Source organism: Pseudoliparis swirei, chromosome 19 (assembly GCF_029220125.1).
Source record: "Pseudoliparis swirei isolate HS2019 ecotype Mariana Trench chromosome 19, NWPU_hadal_v1, whole genome shotgun sequence".
Taxonomy (NCBI): Eukaryota; Metazoa; Chordata; class Actinopteri; order Perciformes; family Liparidae; genus Pseudoliparis; species Pseudoliparis swirei.
This window is the reverse complement of record NC_079406.1, coordinates 5302768-5324237: the sequence shown is the minus strand read 5'-3', so window position 1 is coordinate 5324237 and position 21470 is coordinate 5302768. Positions and strand designations below refer to the sequence as shown.

Here is a 21470-nt window from a genome sequence, read left to right as displayed (position 1 = left end):
ATCCAGTGATTTATAGTCGGTTGTAAGCCATTAATAAGGACACACTTTGGGTTGCCAGGTCTGTCCTCCTCCAATACTTGAGTAGAGTCCATTCATTAATTAACTCTACATATTCATGTTTCACAATTTATTCACATTTTAACAAGTGTGCATGTCTACAATTTACATATGACATACTGACTTATTAACCAGACATTAATAAAGCATTAACTAGAACGGGCACTCGGTAGAGCGCATACCTTCGCATATCACAAGATTGGGCATTGAATTATGAACATTTTGGCATTAGTTGCATGCCAATTGGACAAAAATTTATCGTGCTATGGTAAAAAAAAGATGTTGACCTTTCCATGACCTTGACCTTGACCTTTGACCCGATTGATCCCAAAATCTAATCAAATGGTCCCCGGATAATAACCAATCATCCCACCAAATTCCATGTGATTCAAGAAGATTTGACCTGTTCATGACCTTTGACCTTGACCTTTGACCCGATCGATCCCAAAATCTAATCAACTGGTCCCCGGATAATAAACAATCATCCCACCAAATTTTATGCGATTCGGTTCAATACTTTTTGAGTTCTGCGAAAGATTTTGACCTGTTCATGACCTTTGACCTTGACCTTTGACCCGACCGATCCCAAAATCTAATCAACTGGTCCCCGGATAATAAACAATCATCCCACCAAATTTCATGCGATTCGGTTCAATACTTTTTGAGTTTTGCGAATAACACGCATACAAATAAATAAATAAATAAATAAATACACGGCGATCAAAACATAACCTTCCGGCATTTTCAATGCGAAGGTAATTACAACATGGCAACCCGTAATCTGGAGCGGCCACTCCAGAAAGTGTCTCAACAAAGTCTCTGTTTGTAGAAGCAAAAAGGCCAAAGGTGACACTTTTGTAAACGCCCGATCAGAACTCAGCTGTGTAAATATCCTCCTGTTATTTAGTTATATAAAATAATTAGCAGCGGAGGATTTGTAATGTTGAGCTTTCATCGGCAGTCTCAGCTTCCAACCTGTGGCATGCGACTGATGATTTACTGCTGATGAAAGACAGAAAAATAAATGTGTGTTCTCGACGTGAAACGAGAACACTCGAGGAAAAGTGAGTTTGACGCGGGACGTTTGAAACATGAAGTAATCAACAAAAGGCCGAGGCGGAATAAAAGCGGCGAATTGCCACTTCAGAAGATGGACGTCTGGGAGGGAGGGAGTTTATCCCATCCCGCACGGAGCAAAAAAACGCTTCCCGAGGCCTCGTAGCGTAAATAGCGGGAGTATTTGTCACGTGAAAAAAAAACGACATGAATGTCATCGTCAACATTTATCTCGGAAACGGCGGCGGCGGCGCTCTAACTGAAACGGCAGGTGTGTTTTCCTGCCTCCGAATGCGCCCGTGAATCATTTTTGTTACACGGGAGAAAAAAAAACGGTGGCGTCGTCAAGCGGAATGGCGACGTAAAAAACAAAAAAACACACAGGACACACAGCTCGTTACGGAATTGGATGCGGGAAGGGAGGGGGGGGGGGGAGTCCTCAGCCCCCCGGGCCGCCGCCGAGGGTTTGTTTGAGAGCGCCGGCGCGGGGTGAGAGACGGGAGGATCTGAATTCCCGTGTAATGGCGCCGTTGTACTGCTGTGAAATCAATAATGACATCTGTTGGTTTATTCATTCAACTCATCGCCCTCTGGCTCCTCTCTCCTCCTCTCTCCTTCTCTCTCTCTCTCTAGGAGTCACAGCATGTGACCTCAGGCTACAACACCCAGAGTAAGTTTTCCCAGCATCCACGCTCACACACACACACACACACACACTCACATCCCTATGGTAATTAACAGTGTCGGGGCGGTAAAGGCAGAACCACCCAGAAGAAACGGTGGAATGAATTCATGGACACGGGAGCAGAAGAAAAAAAACTTTCATGGCTCCACACACACTTTTTGCCTTCATCCCAACCAGCAATCGGATGAACATGGATCCACACACACTTCGGCTCGATCGGTTTGATTGATTGCGGAGTCCGCGTTTTGTTAAACGCAGCGAGTGCGCTCCGCCCGTTGGGAACTTTATAATACGCGGGGGCCTGAAACTACAAAGGCTGCGATTGTGCCGCCATTTATGAACACTTGCATTATTTGGATCGTTTGTAGCTCGCCGAGATGTTCGTTCGCTTCACAGCGGTTGATAGTTTTCACGATATTTCAAAGGGTGACGCAGCTATTAACACACGCATCGCAGCGATGCGAGTGCATTGATGTCGGAAGGTGGCGTTAAAAGTCCTCCACCGGGGCCCAGTCCATTGGCCCTTTGACATAATGTATCTAGATAATGTGTAAACAGATTATGAGCGTCTTCCCCTGCTGGCTTCAACGGACACATGCTACACAACACACATTACACACGTCCGCTTAAGTCGACTCTTTGTTAGAAACGCATCAAGCCTAGAAAACAAGCAAAAAAGGTCGTAAATGGACCTTTTGTTAGGATTCTTCCGGAAACAAACGTAATAAATCACGGTCTTGGTGACGGCCAGTTGGTGAGTTACTCTTTAAAGTTACTGTGAGGAACCTTTAACTGGTTATGAAACCGGTCTCGACACAAGACCACCTACGAATAGATTGCAGATTCTTGTGTACCTTTTGTCGGTAGACCCCTACTGCAGTAAAACAAGAGGTTTTATGAAGGGAATCTCGTGTTTGGAAAACACTACCGCTTCTGTCCACAGGGACCGCCAAAATCAAGAAATGAAAATTCGTCATAGTAGCTTTAAATACCTGACGGATTGATACACTCCATCACTTTTAATCCAATCGTGCCTTGAATCTGTCCATTGATCTCCAACATCGCCGACAGTTCTCAAATAAAACAAGAGCGATTGAAGGGTTAGCTACCGAGACATACGTTCTCCAAATGCGCAGCAGAATCTAGATCAGTTGACGGAATCTCTTTTGTCTCACGATGTGTATCATCACATCACCCCAATACTGCATTTCGTGCTTTTCAGTCGCTCTGACTCCCAGGCATCGGATCATCAAAAGCTCTTGTGAACCCGTAGGCTCTCATGTTAACCCCCATCTCGTAGTGTTTTTGAGATCTTTGTGACGTATAGAACGCTGAAATATTTCCTCCCACTGGCGGTGTTTTTTCTTCTTCACCTCTCTCTGATATGAGCAGAAGAAAACACAACTGACTGAGAATGGGCTTCTGCTTTGCAAAAGTTTGAAAAAATAAATCATCGCCTCATGTTTTTGTCAGGCAGTGCATTTCAGTTTAGATTTTATTTTTACCCAAGATCCTGTTACCAAAGCAAAGAACACAAACACTCACACACACACACACACACAGTGTAATTGAATAGCACCGCTGCTGAGTGTTTTTTTGTTCTTTATTCAATGTGACAATCGTAAGAAACAGCTACAATGATTTGACTCTGGCTGGAGTCAACAACTAAGAGCCAGGACCCATGCAAACCAGTGATAGTTGAATGTCTTCCATTGCAGAGCGATGTACCCTATCAGCTAACAAGCCTGCTGCGAAACCACAGACTGCACCACAGAAGTCGTGAGTATCTCCCTCTCCCACACACACACATAAACAGAGGAGTTCTGACCCGCCGCTGCTGCGCTTACGCCCCGAGGTAAAATTAAGCTTGACTCTTGGATGAAATTCACTGCTGCTCAGAGAGAGAGAGAGAAAAAGAAGAAAAAAAGAGCGAGATTGTGTGGATCAGAGCGGGGAAAGTGCAGCTCCGTGAACTGAACGCGGGCCAAGAGCATGTTACAACATCTCTGTTCTGCAGCCACCTTTACTTCACTCAGAGGAGCCGGGCGGCGGGATTCATGGCAGAGGTCAGATTGGAGTCGACTTGTGAATCCGCCTCTCGCCCCCGATTTGTCCTGCGCCGGTCTGCAGGAGCTCAACGATTGTGTTTTTTGAGAATGAACAGTTTGCTAACCCCCCTCCCCCGAATAGCGATTTTCAATTATAGCTTTGTGACTGTATCTGCGCAGACACGGCCTTTTAGCCTTTCCAAAATGAAAAACACAAATGGAAGAGTGTGAGGAATGGTGTATTTATCTGCGTAAAGTATTACGGGAAATGAAAAATCTATAATAAAAAAAAAAAGTTGCCCCATTTTAATTAAATTAACAGGATTATTATCTCAGAATAACAAGTAATGTCTTTTAATGGAAAAAAGCAATATCTGCTCTGTTTCTCTAAATTAACGAGATGCTTCGCAATCCCAAAAGAAGCTCTAATTTATTCGAGAGCTCGTCTATGTGGAAGCAAACATGTCCCGCCTGTTACCAGTGGTATTTTGGCCTTTGGTTAGAGACATTGGGAGATAGTGTCTCTTCAAGCTACGTTGATAAAAATAGTTGTTTGTTTGCGGACGTAAAGCACTTTTTGATCTGCTGGACATTGGGTGTTACTTCTTCTCGAGGAGCAGTTGAATCTTTATGACATGCTGCCAGTGAGATGTAAGATATAAGATGATGCATCTGAAATGCATTTGAGAGGTCTCAAGACACAAGCAGGCGAAATTGAGCTCTCAATCAAATGAGAACTGTTAATGGAGCTGATTTTCTTTTCCCATTAAAACTTGTTAATTCAGAAAAAGTGGGTAAATCTAAAAGAAATGTGATGAAGTGAATGTATTACGCCGCCAAACGTTTGCATCCCTGGAACCCCAGCCGAACTTGTTACATTAGCCGAAATTGTTACGAGAGATAGGGTCACGTTAGCTGAAATTGTTACGAGACAGTGTCACGTTAGCCAAACTTGTTACGCGAGATAGCGTCACGTTAGCCAAACTTGTTACGAGACAGTGTCACGTTAGCCGAACTTGTTACGCGAGATAGCGTCACGTTAGCCGAACTTGTTACATGAGATAGCGTCACGTTAGCCGAAATTGTTATGAAACAGTGTCACGTTAGCCAAACTTGTTACGCGAGATAGGGTCACGTTAGCCCAACTTGTTTCGAGAGATAATGTCAAGTTAGCCGAACTTGTTAAGAGAGTTAGCGTCACATTAGCACAGGGGTGAGTCTTATTAATGAGAATATTAATGTAAGTAAAACACACTGTATTCAAAAATATGTCGTATCTTTTTTACTTGGCAGGGACAGCATTAATAAAACATTCCTGTAAATGCACCAGAGTTAGCCAAGAGGCTATTTTTCATCTGTAGGCGCTGGACAGATGTTACAAAGTCACCCCGAAAAAGAAATTGAATATAAGTTTGAAATTACAAAAGTGATGTATTATTTACCATTAACAAAGCATGCGGAAACAATACAAGGAGAGAGAATATTAATATGAATAGAAACATCGTCCAGGACGCCCTTGTGCGACTTTGTCAAAGTAATATCAAGACGTGCAAAACGGAGAGGCTCATAAAACAATACATACGACCAAATACACGAGGCATCTTTATGTTAAATAGAAACATGGGCTAGGAGCAGGATTATGCTGCATTATTAAGACCCTTAAAACATGCAGAGCGTGTAAAATATATGAATAAGTATGACACAGCAAAACTACAATAAAAGACACAAGTGCAGGCAGATGAGGGTCAAATGGCTATTGCAAGACAGACAGACAGGTGGCAGGAATTTACATAAACCAGGAATGTGTAGCGACATTAGCCTCGCTCAGAGCGATGGGGCTTAGCAAACAGTCAAGGATCCACTTGACACGGACGACATTTAAAACCAAACCGTTTAAAACGTTTCTATTTGTAGGACCAGAACGCTAACCTAAATCCACTTCTTCGTTTTCCCTTCCCTCTCAAGTTGTTTTGCTTCTTCTTGTTGCATGTCTTTCTTCATCTGCGTAAAAGGATCTTTGCTCCTTCCACTGTCGCATCAAATGAGTTCTCAAGTGCGATGCATTATTTATGCATTTGATGGAAGCTAATAAAAAAAAAAAGATTTAAAAAAACGAGAGAAAATGGGGAAAATGACGTCAAAAAGGAACTTTTGGAAATTAAAGAAGACTTGATGGCTGAAAGATGATGCAAAAACCCCGCAAGTCAGTGCAGCCTGTAGTGAGCAGTAATCCAGCAGTAGGTCAGCATGTAAACTCTCATTTTCTCCTCTTTGGGTATGTATTTACAGACTTAATTATATCCCCATTAGGATGATGTCTGCTGCGGCTGGAGCACTTTCTGTGGCTTATTACACTACTTTGCCTCCAAATCCGATAAGCCTGTTTCCTTTGATTACTATTGTTCTGCCCGAGGTGTGAATTTGTCCCTATCTTGTATTCGAGCATAACTGCTGCTTTGTTTATTGGGGTGAAATAATTGTTATTGGTTAAAAACAATGCGTCGTTTACTGCGGCCATTAAGCCATTCACTGCTTCTTCTTTTTTTAACGGTGAAGCTCAACAGCGTAACATGTTGGGGATAATGAATAGGCCGAGCTCGTCTTATTCGAGAGTAATTGGGCTGTTGAGGCTAATTGCTATATTCTTCGCTGAATGTCGACGGTGTCCGACCATTACGGCCCACTCATCCTACAGTAATCCCCCGCAAATAGGCTTGGTACCTTAATGCCACATTAGGAGCAGAGGCATTTTCATGTTGCTTCTTCAGAGGAGAGAGTACCGGGCCTCCCGGCTATGGGAGTATCCTCTGCGCATGCGCGTGGCAGAGCGGAAGAAGTGCAGTGCACTCCTGGAGTTTGAAGAGAGAGCTTGAAGAAAGAGCTCGGTGTTTGTGGAAGAAGTCTCAACACCAGGGATGCATTTCCGACATCTCTTCATACCTTAAGCCCGCAGTCGGCCTCCAGCAGTTTCCGTCGACCTCCGATACTCAGACAACCAATCTGACGTTTCACACATACGATTAGTACTTACAGTCTCCATTCAGTGAGCTTGCAGCTCCCAGTTAGTGTCTTGTTCTCAGGCATCGCCCCGGCTGGCATGCTCTCCCCCTCTCCAGCCTCCGAACCGACTGAACTTCGCGCCGTGCGCCAACACAGCTCCTTTCCGCTTCCGGTTTCATACTTTTCAGAATAAGAGCTCAAACAGGAGAACGGCCACGATCTCAATAGAAACGCACCTCTCCCCTCATAAAACCATCTCATTCACACCATCAACATCCGATACTTATGATAACAATAAAACATCATAAAATCAACCTTACAGTTACAAATATAATACAGTGATCATACTTTCAGAATCAGAAACAGTTTTATTGCCAGGAATGTTTACACAAACGAGGAATTTTTTTTGGCGGTAGGTGCAACATTTGGACATGACAAACAACAATCATCACGACAGAAAGACAACAAATAATGTGAAAGTGTTTGGGTGTGTGCTTCAAGTGATGTGTGTTTTAGTTAAAAGTGTATGTTACACGTGGCGTGTGTTCAAGTGTTTAAGTTAAAGTGCATGTAAATAAAGTGACATGTGTGTGGAGGAGGCCTCAAGTTAAAGTGCATGTTAAAGTGACATGTGTGGAGGAGGCCTCCAGGAGGGAAGAAGAAGGAGGAGGGAGGAGGAGTGGGAGGAAGAGGGAGGAGGAGGAAGAGGAAGGAGCGGGAAGAAGGAGGAGAGAGGAAGGTGGAAGAAGAGGTGGTAGTCCTGGGGGTGACAGTCAGTCAGTCCCGGGCTCCATTGATGAGCCCGACTGCCGACGGGAAAAAACTTTTGGTGTGGCGGGTGGTCTTTGTCATGATGGACCGCAGCCTCCTCCCCGAGGAGGGACTCGAACAGGAGTGTCCAGGGTGGGAGGGGTCAGCGACAATCTTTCTGGCCCGCTTCAGTGACCTGGAAGTGAACAGGACCTGGAGGGAAGGCAGATTGCAGCCGATAACCCTCTCGGCCGAGCGGATGATGCTCTGCAGCCTGCACTTGTCTTTGGCTGTGGCTGCAGGGTGCCAGACGGTGATGGAGGAGCAGATGATGGACTCAACGATGGCCGTGTAGAAGTGCACCATCATTCTCCCTGGCAGGTTGAATTTCCTCAGCTGCCTCAGGAAGAACATCCTCTGCTGGGCCTTCTTGGTGATGGAGCCGATGTTCAGCTCCCACTTGAGGTCCTGGGTGATGATGGAGCCCAGGAAGCGGAAGGACTCCACAGTGTCGACGGGGGAGTCACACAGGATGAGAGGGGCGGGTGGGGCTGCATTCCTCCTGAAATCCACAACCATCTCCACTGTCTTTAGAGCGTTGAGCTCCAGGTTGTTCTGGCTGCACCAGGTCACCAGGTGGTCAGTCTCCCACCTGTAGGCGGTCTCGTCCCCACCAGAGATGAGCCCAATGAGGGTGGTGTCATCCGCAAACTTCAGGAGCTTGACGGACTGGTGACTGGAGGTGCAGCTGTTGGTGTACAGGGAGAACAGCAGAGGGGAAAGAACACAGCCTTGGGGTGAACCTGTGCTGGTGGTCCGGGAGCCTGAGACGTGTTTCCCCAGCCTCACGTGCTGCTTCCTGTCGGTCAGGAAGTCTGTGATCCACCTGCAGGTGGAGTCGGGCACGTGCAGCTGGGAGATGTTTTTATGATACATTAATCAGAATATTCCTCACTAATATCCACCATGTAAATTATCTTTCTATATGCATTATTTAAAACATAAGACATCCTTATTACCTTCGCATTGAAAATGCGGAAGGTAATGTTTTGATCGCCGTGTATTTATTTATTTATTTATTTGTATGCGTGTTACTCGCATAACTAAAAAAGTATTAAACCGAATCGCATGAAATTTGGTGGGATGATTGGTTATTATCCGGGGACCATTCGATTAGATGTTGGGATCGATCGGTTCAAAGGTCAAAGTCATGAAAAGGTCAAAATCTTCTTTTTACCAAAGCGCGGTCAATTTTTATCCAATTGGCATGCAACTAATGCCAAAATGTTCATAATTCAATGCCCAATCTTGTGATATGAGAAGGTATGCGCTCTACCGAGTGCCCATTCTAGTTTACATGTGCAAGTGTACATAAAATCCACTACAACCTAACACGTTGCACTTTAATGGCACAAGTTTGACTGTAAATGCACTTTCTTGTCGGTCGTGTTCGGACAAAAGCGCCGCCGTCCGAAGGGAATGCGATGCAGTAATGTCATTTTAAATCGTGAAGGAAATGGAAAACGCCCGCCGACACTTCTCGCGGGCCGTTTTCCCACTCTGGCGTAAAACGTGGGATAGCTCTTTTTTTACAATTCAGATGGGTGCCTTTTCCTCCAATAATGAGGCACAGTGCCAGTGAGAATAGCCAGCCCTTCTTTTTTTTTCGACGGGGGACTTGAAGCCATTATATCCGTCCATGCTGACTTACAAGCCACCAGGTAGTAGTTTCAAGTCAAATTATAAATGTGCAGTAAGTAGAGCGTTGATCTCTGCCAGGCGTGTCTGCAACGAAACGCCGCTGTAGCGTTTGAATACGTCACACGATTATGGCTGGCACGGATTAACTCTGTGAACTGACTTGAGTTACTATTGAGTGTGTTCATGTTTTAAACATGCAGATGGACTATTTTCTATATCTACATGTTTACTCTGTTACTTAATTGTTATTATACAGTCAAATGAATAATACGTTAAAGGTAACAGTTCAGTGTGGGACATCTGTATAAATATATTTTGTATTATATATTTATTTTTTATTTCTCCTCGTACATTTAAGAGAGAGACAGTTTCTGTCCCTTTTTATTTATTTTATTTACATTTAATTAAACCCACTGTAGAAGGGGTGTCACACTCATTTTCACAGAGGGCCACACCAGCATCATGGCTGCCCTCCAAGGGTTGTAACTGTAACACTGTATGAACTACTCAAACATATTGTTAAATAACTCTCTTTGCATTTGACGATTGTTTATTTGAGTCTAGAAATATTGTAGATAAGAACAGTTCTCTAATATTATAACATAAATCCATTTCATTTGAATCCTTCAAAATAAAAGCACAGGATATTTGTCTTACAAGCCGTCAGGGGCCACAAAAAATGATGTGGCGGGCCGGATTTGGCCCGCGGGCCTTGTGTTTGACACCTGTGGATCACTGGATCACAGGATCACTGTTTCATTGTACCACTGTGCACTGTATTTAAAACGGGTAATTCTCAGACTGACTCAGGATTCACAAATTGACTGAGCATGCACATTTGTTATGAAAGCAGATGTGGAATGAACTGCTGTTCCAGCTGCCCGGCTCCACGAGAATCACCTGGCCAGGAGACATCTCACTGAGGTCACACAGAAGTGTCCCTCCGCTCGAGAGTAGCAAGAGAGGAGTCGGCAGGCAGTCGATGGCAACTGGAGATAAAAGGTGCTTTGAGAAAGTGCGGGTCGACGAAATCAACAGGAGGTCCTCGAGCGTGCAGCTGCAACTGGCCACCCAGCAGGATGCGAGATAAGCCGCGCACGGACGCCAAGGTGCACGCTCGCTGTCAGACGCGAGCGATCCCGCGATCCTCTCGCCGCAGATCATATTGACTGTAGCCTATAATGTGTTGTTCTGTCGGCTTGGATGAGAGCACACGCGGCGGTCTGACGGCAAATAAAGGCCGCTCGCTGAAACCGATGTGGATTTCTCTTTCTCCGTGAGCCCGAGAAGTGTTTGCCACAGCGGGACATTGTTTTACTCCCGCGTCTCTTATCTCCAAACTCAATTAAAATCCCACTGACGATGGAGAAGTGCCTCATATTTCCCCACTTGAGAAAGTCTGAACCGTCCTTTTAACATCCTCTAAGAGAAAACTTCAATAAGTAACGGGGCTTCTCCCGCTCGCGCTTTACTCTCAGAAATAAAGACTCCATTTTATAAAAAAGGCAATTAAGAGCCGTGTAGAAATGTGACGCTGTGCTTTCCCGAGCTCTGCGTGTCACGGATGCTTTAGTCCATAACTCATTTATAACCGACTGTGTCTGTCCTCATAGATGCTTCCACTCTCTCTCGTGTGTGTTGTATTCCCCCCCTCCTCCCACGCTTCCCATCCCATCTCCTAGACCCAGTCTCCCTCTGCCGCTCGCCTCACCGTCATTATCATCTCCATCTCCATCTCGCTCACTATCTCGCTCTCTCCATCTGTCCCTTCTTATGAAATACGATAATAACACAAATCCATAATTCATTCATTCAAACATATCTATCATCGGCCGCGCGCTGCACCGTGGCCCCTTATCTGCAAAGCCTTTTTCTTATTGTGCCTCCTCGGTTATTCACGACTCGTACGGTCCCCTCTGAAAACACCACAACACCGGGGAGTGTTTTCTTCTCTCTTTTTTTCCCCCCCCCGGTGTTTTTTCTTCTTCTTCTCCAGCGGCGCAAGCACTGACAAGAGTGGTTCGTGAGGCGGTAAAAAAAAGAAAAATCCCTTTAGGGGATTCTCCTGTCATAACAATAGCAGTGCCAGCTTAAAAATAACAGTGGTTTGTGTGGAAGGTTTATATAAAGCAATAAAACACGGGAGCTTGCCAACGCACGGCACATAAATACTGAATAATTTGTGCGGTAAGGAGCAGGTGATGCTCAGGAAGGGAGGGGGGGGGGGACGGGGGGGGGGGGGTCATGTTATCGACTGTGTCGCGTACATCTATTTCATAGCCCGCGTCCGTCTCTATTGTGAGGAATTCATCTCTAATGGGCCAGAGAGAATAAAACAAACACAACTAATAAATGAAAACGGGGCAATGAGCGTCTCCTTTGTCATATCAGAACATCCCCCCCACACACACACACACACACACACACACACAAAAGAAACGTGTCCGATCCCAGACTGAGGGATGGATCTCTGTTTCCGAGGAATTTCTTGGCCATAAGTCAGCGGTTGTCAGGCGGAAAGTTTTCCAGGTGAGAAAACAATCTGGCTTTCCTCTCCGAGCTCCCAAAAAAACATCTGCCGGTTGTTTTTTAAGCCACGCCGTCCTCCACTTCCTCATTCCCCAACAGGAAGCAGCGCTGCCTTCGTCGTGCAATTAGGCCGTTTGCCAAAAAAATGAACTTCAAAGGGAATCGACGATCGCGACGAGTCCCCCGGTATCCGACCCCCCAACACAAGCAGACGGTCGGGTGGGCTCGGGGGCGGGGGGGGGGTCGTGTTTCGGGGCCGTGATAACACATGTCCCTCTTGTCCCCTCGCAGGATGTTGGAGGATGACCTGAAGATCAGCAGCGACGAGGAGGAGGCCGAACAGCAGGTAGGGCGCCGCTCAGATCATCCATCTTATCTTTTTCCCCTCCGTCTGTCTCCCCCCCCCCCCCCTCCCCTCCGAGCCGCTCATGCGTTCACATCCACTACGTTAAGTTCATCTTCGTATGCGTGACATTTGCTGACTCGTTCATCCGGTCCGGAATCCGCTCAGCCCTCGCATCAGTCGGCATCCCGGACCACCGCGGGGCGTGACACCCTTTCGGGTCAAAAAACTTGCAATGTCCTCCAGTTATCTGTCTCTCTGTTCCACTTTATTAAGTCTCCCATATTAAATAGGTATTCAATTCAGCTAAATGTTTCAATTCACTTGATTTTATCGAGCCCAATATCAAAAATTACGAATTTGCCTCAGAGGGCTTTACAATCTGTACACGTGCGACATCCCTGACCTTTGACCTCAGGAACAACTCTCAAAAAAATAGAAAGACACCTTTCACAGTGAAGAAACCTTCAGGAGAGCAACAGAGGAGGATCCCTCTCCAGGATGGACGGAAGAAACGACGTCATGTGACCAGAAGGAATCATTACAGAGTTACATGAACACATTCAATGAATATGACAGAGTGCATGAATAGATTGTCGTCGGCATTGGTCCACGATCCAGAAAAGGGGGGGGGGGGGCACGCAGGAGTTGGGGGGGTGGGGGGGGGGAGATATTGAATGCATTTCAAAGCTGAAGGAAAAGAAAAATGTGCTGAATTCTGACATGTGGATAACAAATGTGGTGTTTACAACAGCATCACAGGGGGGGGGGGAGGTACCCGCCCATTGCTCTCTTCTACTATTCCACGTGGAGGATTTCAAACACAGATATATCGGCCAGACATCTGAGGGAGACCCGTTTGCCAATCGACAAATTTCCAGGAGAAAGACATTCTCGCTACGGGATCACGCTGAAGTCGCACGAGAGTTCGAGCGCGACGGCTTGAGCTCCTCTTTTCTTACAAGCGCCCTTTTAAACCGGCCATCAACTCCAGGAACTCTCTCGTCAGTTTACACGAGCCGGCCCGAGTGTATACGCCAATGAGCTTTTCTTAATGGAGTAATTGTACACCGTTCCCACTTAGAAACCGGCTTTATAGAATCCCTGAATGTTGACCAATCGCACGAGTCACATCCGTCCAAACACGTCCTCCAGTCGCCCGTTTGCAGAATGAATCGCATCGTCGACGTTGCAAAGAGGAAGTTGTTTGCGACGGTGATTATTCATTATTCTAATACGTGATGAATTCGATCCCTGAGGCAGACCCTGGAGTGCAGAAATAAATCGGGGGAGGGGGCGGGGGATTTCCTCGTGAGCGTGGCCCCAATGTAAACAATGAGGGTTGAGCACGTGGGCGTATTGATCACGGTGATTGCGCAATTATAAACACATCCGATATCCGTACGTGCGCGTGTGAGCCTCGGTTATTGACTGACAGTTGAAATAATACAGCCGCCGCCCCCCCTCGGGGATAATAAAAACAAAAAGGCAGGCATCATATCATCTCGGGCACTGCCAAGATGTGGACACGATGTCGGCCCAGCAGAGCGATGCGAGTAAACACGATATAGACGTTAGGGCTCAGCCGGCCACGGGGAGGGGGGGGGATCTTCCCTCTGGAATTATTTTTGATAAACAAGCTCTATTTTTTTTTTATGGACATTATTTACATGCAAAGTATCCCACATGTGCTAATAATTTAAAGATGTACATCACTACCAAGTTATCGGCCTCATGCGTGATACGACTGTAGCGCTCAGCTGTTGCGTCAGGACCACGGACAGAGACGTTTGTAGTTGTCAAGTGTGGGGGGGGGGGGGGCGGGGGGCGGGGCGGGGCTTATGTCACAACGTCGCTGTCCCCAGTGCTGAAATAAAGGCAGCGTGGTGGAGATCGATTGACAGACGGGATATTTCTGTGCTCAGTAGTTGGAGCTCTGTGCTCAGGGCCCCCGGGGGCCGCCCATAGAGAGAGAGGGGGGGGGGGGGGGGGCTAACCTGAGGTAATGCGCACCGTGATCTGATGTCTCTCATAAAGGGACAGCGCTACCATTAGCGTGGAGACCTGGACGACTGTGAACTTTTACCGATCGCTCATTGATCATTTCTGAGAAGCCAAGATTACAATAACGGATTCAAGTGTAGCTGAAAACAAAAACAGTATGTATTTTAAAACATATTGTCAGTGTTTCACACAGGTTTTCATGAAACTACGGGGAAACCATCATTTAAGTATAAGTTATGGTCCCATTTCGAGTAAATTAGATGTTAAAGCAAGGTACGCGTGAGAGCGGGGCAGCTTGTGATTGACAGATCGAGTGACCCAGTCTCAACTTTAACCCTTTCTCAGTGTGGTTTTCAGTTCATGAAAGTTAATTCGGCCCTCTTAAAGAGACAGAGCCCCTCTCTTAAAGAGACAGCGGCCCTCTCTTAAAGAGACAGCGGCCCTCTCTGAAAGAGACAGAGCCCTCTCTTAAAGAGACAGCAGCCCTCTCTGAAAGAGACAGAGCCCTCTCTTAAAGAGACAGCAGCCCTCTCTTAAAGAGACAGAGCCCCTCTCTTAAAGAGACAGTGCCACTCTCTTAAAGAGACAGCAGCCCTCTCTTAAAGAGACAGCGGCCCTCTCTTAAAGAGACAGAGCCCCTCTCTTAAAGAGACAGAGCCCCTTTCTTAAAGAGACAGCATCCCTCTCTTAACCCTTGTGTTGCCTTCGGGTCATTTTGACCCGATTCAATGTTTCACCCTCCTGTTACCTTTATATTTACTAACATATTTTACCCTTTGGGTTCAATTTGACGCCAGCAATTAAAACCTCCAGAAAATTATTAGAATTAATATTGTTTTCCAAGTTTAAGTGTGAGGCACTTTATGTTTGTTTGTTGACTACCGAAAGAACACCGACATTAAACATTGAATGGGGTCAAATTAATCCGAAGGCGGGGGGGAGGGTGTAATATTGATTCGGGTCAAAATGACGCGAAGGCAACACAAGGGTTAAAGAGACAGCGGCCCTCTCTTAAAGAGACAGAGCCCCTCTCTTAAAGAGACAGCGGCCCTCTCTTAAAGAGACAGCGCCCCTTACAAAGGGTCAACAAGCACTTTACGAGCGAGGCTGTCGTCCTGCCCTTCTTGGTTTTGTAAATTGCACGGTGGCCCTCTCTCCTCTAATCATCGTCATCACGCTCTAATGATGCCATCGATGAGTTCAAAAGCAGCCGGTGGGGGTCGTGCCTCTGCCCCCCCCCCCCCTCAACTGTACGGACGGATATCGGCGCTCATCAAAGAGCCCGTGAGATATTTCCTGTTCATGAGAATGTACCGATTCCTCTCATCCCCCTTTAACTCTCCTTCTGATTGGATAATCACAACGACGAGAGATATTATAATTAGAACTGATGGCAGGTCAGTTATAGTGGTCTTAGTTATTATAATCATGCTGAAAGTGGAACTGTTAATTACAGATGGAGTGCATTCAGGACTGTAGAACCTTAATCATAGGGGTGACGTGTTTGGATGAATAGACGGGGCGGGACAGAAACAGTTCGTTCTCATTCCGTGTGACAATGATTTTATTAAACACACAGCCAAATGAAAACGGTGCTTTATACCAAAATCCTTCTTTTAATTACTTCTCAGGCCTTTAAACATTGGCGGCGTTTTAGGGATTCAGCGGGACGTCATTATATCCTTTCAAACGGTCGTGTGTGACGGAAAGTTACGCTGGGAAATATTCCTCAAAGGGTTTCGGATCCACTCCTTTCCGTTCTTCTCTTTCACAATAAAAGCCTAACTGTTTAGGCCATGCAGCACTTCACCTCAGAGAGACTCCTCGACGATGCCTTCATTTAAATCTCGACACACTCAAAGGAGGGTGAGCGGGAGGTTATTCAGCCGGATGCAGTATGCTACCTCACCACTAGAGGCCACTAATCAATACACACTGCTCCTTTAAAATAAAGGCCGGGTGCGCTTTTATAATGCCGACGGGGTTAGCCGGAAAGCACATTTGAATAAACGATATAACGGCTCTGGTGTTCAAGAGGAATCCTCAAAGATAGTTTGATGTTATTACAGGAAGAGAAACTCGAGATAAATAAACCACGTTATAACAATTAACACAGAGACCGAGGATTACTGTGTCACTGAGTCTTCTGTGGGAAAACGTCCCAGAGCATCTCCACCGCACACTCACCCTCTTGTATTTGTCGTCTCTCTCTCTCTCTCTCTCTCTCTCTATGACACTATGACTGATCAACATAACAGAAAGCGAGAGAGAAAATAAGAGAAGAAAGTGATTAAGTTAGCGGGAGAGAAAGACAAAGGCGAGACGAGACGGACCGGTAACAATGCAGAGAGGAGGTGAAGATGAAGAAAAGAAGAAGGGCGAGCGAGCGAGAGACAAAGAGATGGCACGAGAGCAACAAAAAAAGGCAGAGAGCGAGAGAGGCTGAGATGAAGTCAGTGGCATTTTTCCTGTGCATGCTTTTAACAGGCTTATAGCAAATGAGTGCATGGTGTATTATCAAGGTTTTATAGCCTGAAGTGAAACACAACACACACACACACACACACACTTAATCAAATACACACGCTCACAAGCACATGCCGTGTACACATGCCGACTTATACTCACACGCATTTATGCCAGCAAACACAGAAGTATAAACACGTGCCGACAGTCTCTCTCTCTCTCTCTCTCTGTTACTCACACACACACACACACACACACACACACACACACACACACTGTCATTAGTATGCTGTGGCTCGACGCTGTGAGGGCAGCAGAGGAGTATGATGAATATGTTTTTGGCACAGAGCGAGGAGACGGGAGGAGAGGGAGGGAATGGTAAGAAGGAGCAGAGGGAAGAAGGAGGGATGAAAGCGATAGAGATAGAGAGAGAGGGAAGGAAAAACGACAAGAGGCGGCGAGGAAGAGAGCGACGTTCCTAATGACTTTAGAAAACGGACGGGGGGGAAGAAACGGCAACCCAATTACCGCTGCAGGACCGTCCTTTTGTCTCTCCCCCCCCCCCCCCCTGTATTTCTCTCTCGCTCCTCTCCGATGACAGATCACCTTGTGGCCGGAGCAGAGTCAGACTCACAAAAAGCTTCGCCTTCAAAAAAAAAATGTAAACAGTCACAGCTGGTAAAAGAATAAATGTCCGGCCACCAGGGGGCGCGCGGTCACGACTCTAACATGTGGGCGTGTTTTGGGGAGAACGTCGTGTGATGTGACTTAATACGTCCCACTTGAGGGGATGGAGCTGTGTGTGGCTGTAAAGGACCGATCTATTGGTTGGGCACATTTACATCAGAGTGCACATGGGTTTGCCGAGGGAACCGGTTGCATGAGGGTCAGCGCACGCAGAGTGACTCGGCACATTAACGATGACTCGGCTCCGTCAGAGGGTCCCAGTCACCGGCGACGCATGTTCAGCCGTTATTCATGAATATATATTTAAAAAAATTGTGGGAGTTACAGGCATTGCTCTGAGCCCCCCTGGTTTGATTAATCACCCCCCCCCTACCCCTCCCCCCTTACGAGCCAAATGAGACCCTCACGCACCTCATCTCATTATTGAAGTAGTGACAACAGACTCACCTCTCGTGTCCCCCGCGAAGCTTAATAACACAACGATTTATTTCATCCTTCTAGTTCATAGAAATGTAATAATGGCTTCCTTCCTGACTCCAGTGGAATCGTTTTTAATTGAGATGGGAACCACTGTGAAATGTCACGGTAGTTCCATAAGAGTCGTATCTGTGTTCTGCATGAAGGGGATGGAGCGACGCAGTCAACGCACTGTTGGACCACCATTGTTTCCGCGAGTGGGTCCTCGTTACGTTGAGACTCCGTCCTGGGGAATGTTTTATGTTTTAGATTGCGGTCGCGATGAAATGAGAATATTAACAAATATAACAAAAACACATTTGTTTACCTCCCATGCCCAAGCTCTTAGACCCTCCTTGAAACTGACTTTTACAAACACTTACTAACCCTCCCATCAGTTCACATTTCCTCTAAATAGAACTATTGTATTTTTGTTTTGTTTTACTTCATTGGAGCTACATATTAAAGTGCATATTTAAATGTGAATGTTTTAGTGTGTTTATATACAGTTCCATATATTTTTCACTTTTACCAGTTGTAAAATCCAGAGTTTATTTTTTTCTATTGGCCTTCTTTGAGATCACCTCTTATATTTGCATCTTATTAGTTTATAGAAGTGGTTATTTCCTTTTCTTACATTTCACCAGCTGTATACGAGCATATCTCACCTCACCTCGGTTCATGTATCCGCTCAGTTCTCAGTGATTTTTTCACAATTTAAATTGTATTAAATCTTTTAATCTGCAAAGCACGTGTTCTGTGCTCCACAGACAACATTATTCTGTCTATTAACCAGACCTTCAACAGAATGTGTCCGGACAAAAAAGGGCTACTAATCGACCTTGAAACCGAGAGGACTTGTAACAGATGGTCAGCACAAACCGCAGTAAACAAGAGGGCGGCATCGATCAGTCGAGGTCAAAAGGTCACTTGGTAAAGGGTAACGGGTGAAAGGGACACGGGGGCTTAGAGGCGGAGGAGTAAATAGAGAAATGTCACCTCGTTGACATGTGAAAAAGAGAAGAATTTGCTCATTTTCTCCATTACCTTGTGGACACTATCGGTATTACATGAGCACAGGAAGCAGTCAACTGGACGGTGGAGGGATTGTCCATCGAATCAGACGTCAGCGGGAATATAAAAGTCTTCGGTGGACTCCAGCTGGCAGCCCGTGGAGAAAGTTCAAATAAAAGAGCCTCTTGGTTTTTGCACTGGTGAAATTCCTGCAAGAGTTGCATCAGGAAATGGAGGATTTTTCTCAGGTGTTGGGAAGAGCTTCCTATAGTGTCTCACGCAAAGCAGACGAGCGGGAGAAGCCATTGTTCGGCCGCGGGGGCGTTTAAAGAATTGCTAAATCTGTATCGACGGGGGTCCCGCCGTGCCACTCTGTGATGCCTCGCATGAGAAGGGAGGGAGACGGCGACATGGGGATGTGACGAATAGAAATACACCGGCTTGTCTTGCTTTTGGCAGACCGGCTCGCCCCCTTTCTGTCAGGAACAACACTTACTAGCCGGGTTATAGCCGAGGAGATCGAGTGAGTGAATCAGGGTTCGTGCGGTCATGGAAAAGCTGGAAAAGTCATGGCATTTTAAAATGGTTATTTCCAGGCCTGGAAAAGACCGTGAAAAAAATGTAATTCCAAAGGTTTTGGAAAAGTCATGGAAATGTGTTATATTCAAATGTTCATTTACGCTGAGTTTGAAATAATCAATTTGCTTTTAAATGAAAGAGTTTGGTGGCCATAGCAACAATACTTTAGGGATAATCCACTATGCCAGGGAAGTGTAGATCCAACCACGCTTGGCTACGTATGGAAAAGTACTCATTGTTAGTTTACATACTAAATTGTCTCACTTTTCCATGTACACACCGAGATTTCACAAAATGTTTGGTCATGGAAATTCGGTTTAAAGTGCTGGAAATCCATTGGTCAACATGTGTATGAATACCGGTTGGTTTTTTTTCTTTTTAAAAGTGTATATATATATATATACGCACTCATAGATCCTCTGCATGAGCCCTGCAAGCCTCCCCGAAGCCAAACGTCTGAGGAGGGTTGTTGTTGTAGCCCTACAGCTGCACATCGATCTATCAGAACCCTCCCCGGTCCAGTTAATCACCTTCTTCTCAGAGAGAGACGGGGAGGGGAAACAACCAGCCAGAGGCGAGAGAAGGTCCTGTTTGTGGTCGAGTAATTCATTCTAATTGTCAGGTTTCAGTGCTTGAAGATGAATTATTGGCCGATATTTGCGTGTTTTAGCAGTTTTATTGTTTTTGTTTTTGTCATCGTAATGGATGTCGTCATGTACCAAATTGACTCGGAGTCGACGGAGGGAGAAAAAGAGGACGAGAGGGCAGGAAAACGCTTCACCGGCAAACCTAATCACCCCATTCTTCTCAACTGAAAGGAGGCAAAGTGTGAATAGGAATGAAAAGGAGTGAACCGGGGCTTGGGGTGAAGAGAGGGAGCAGGGAGGAAACAAGGGAAGGAGGGGAGAGAAAGAGAGAGGGAGGAGAGAGGGTTCTTTTTGCTCTCTTTCTCATTTGAATGACAATTAAAACCCTCCTCTGCTTCTCCTCGAGGACGGAGAGAGGGAGAGAAAGAGAGAAGATTGAGGGGTCAGAAGAGCGGAGCTTTAAGTGGCTAAAAGGGAAAAGCTGGAAAGTGTCTTAGAGTCGTATCGATTGGTCTATGATTTATCCTGTAGCTTTTGTTCCCTTTAAAGTACTTCACTAACCTTTTATATATATATATATATATATTTATATATATTTATATTTATATATATATATATAAATATATATTTATTAATATATAAATATTTATATATATATATATAAATATGTATCTGATATATATATATATATATATAAACAAGGTTAATGAAGTATGTTATGTTATGTTAATTATTGTGTCATTTTAAATACAATACAATATAATGTTTCTATTCAAATAGTACCCATAACTTTCTCTCTGGAAATTATTAAGACTTTTTTTTAGTTTTTGTTTTCCTATAGAGTAACATTTCCTCAACATAGTCGAACTACAAAAGTACCATAAGTAAGTGCTATATGTCAGTGGTTCCACCCAGGACTGAGGAGGACAAACACACAGTCTGGATCTGATTAGATTTCGAGGAGGTGCAGGAGTCACAAGTCGATTTTGTGTGCCCGGCGAGCGTGAACGTGTGGTGTACGTGTGACCATATCCGGATATATGGGGCGGGATCCGATCCAGAGCACGGCATCGCAGGACCAGTGTTTTGAAGCGGATCAGGAATTGTGACTTTTGTTTTCCTCCAAATATTACTTCTTTTTTTCTTATTCCCAAGAGACTTCTTTCTTGTATTAATATTTCTTATATTATGATTAACATGTTTTCTAATAATGCCCCTCGTACTCCGTCACACCATCACATCGTAACACGTACCAACATTCATAAACTGCTCTATAATACACAGTTTTACAATGTACATATTTCAAAGTAGTAGTAGTAATAATAATAGCAGCAGCTGTATTGTTATATTACATCGGCAATGTTGTTAAATATCTGGAATATGGCACCCAAGAAGAAGAAAAAGCATAATAATAATAATTAGGAATCATTTTTAGAAACTGTATTCATGCTGCACCTCCTGCAGAATGTGTGCGCGCAGTGTGCTGCTACTAACGCACGCTTCCCGTC

The 21470-nt window shown here is 45.3% G+C and overlaps 1 protein-coding gene across 1 annotated transcript in view; it reads left to right on the top strand.

Annotated features, from left to right (window-relative positions):
- The window catches only part of aff2 (AF4/FMR2 family, member 2), a 119551-nt gene that overhangs the window by 44126 nt on the left and 53955 nt on the right, over positions 1-21470 (top strand). The window contains 3 exon segments of the mRNA XM_056440079.1: positions 1747-1783; positions 3517-3577; positions 12118-12172. Coding sequence (XP_056296054.1) covers positions 1747-1783; positions 3517-3577; positions 12118-12172 — 153 coding nt within the window.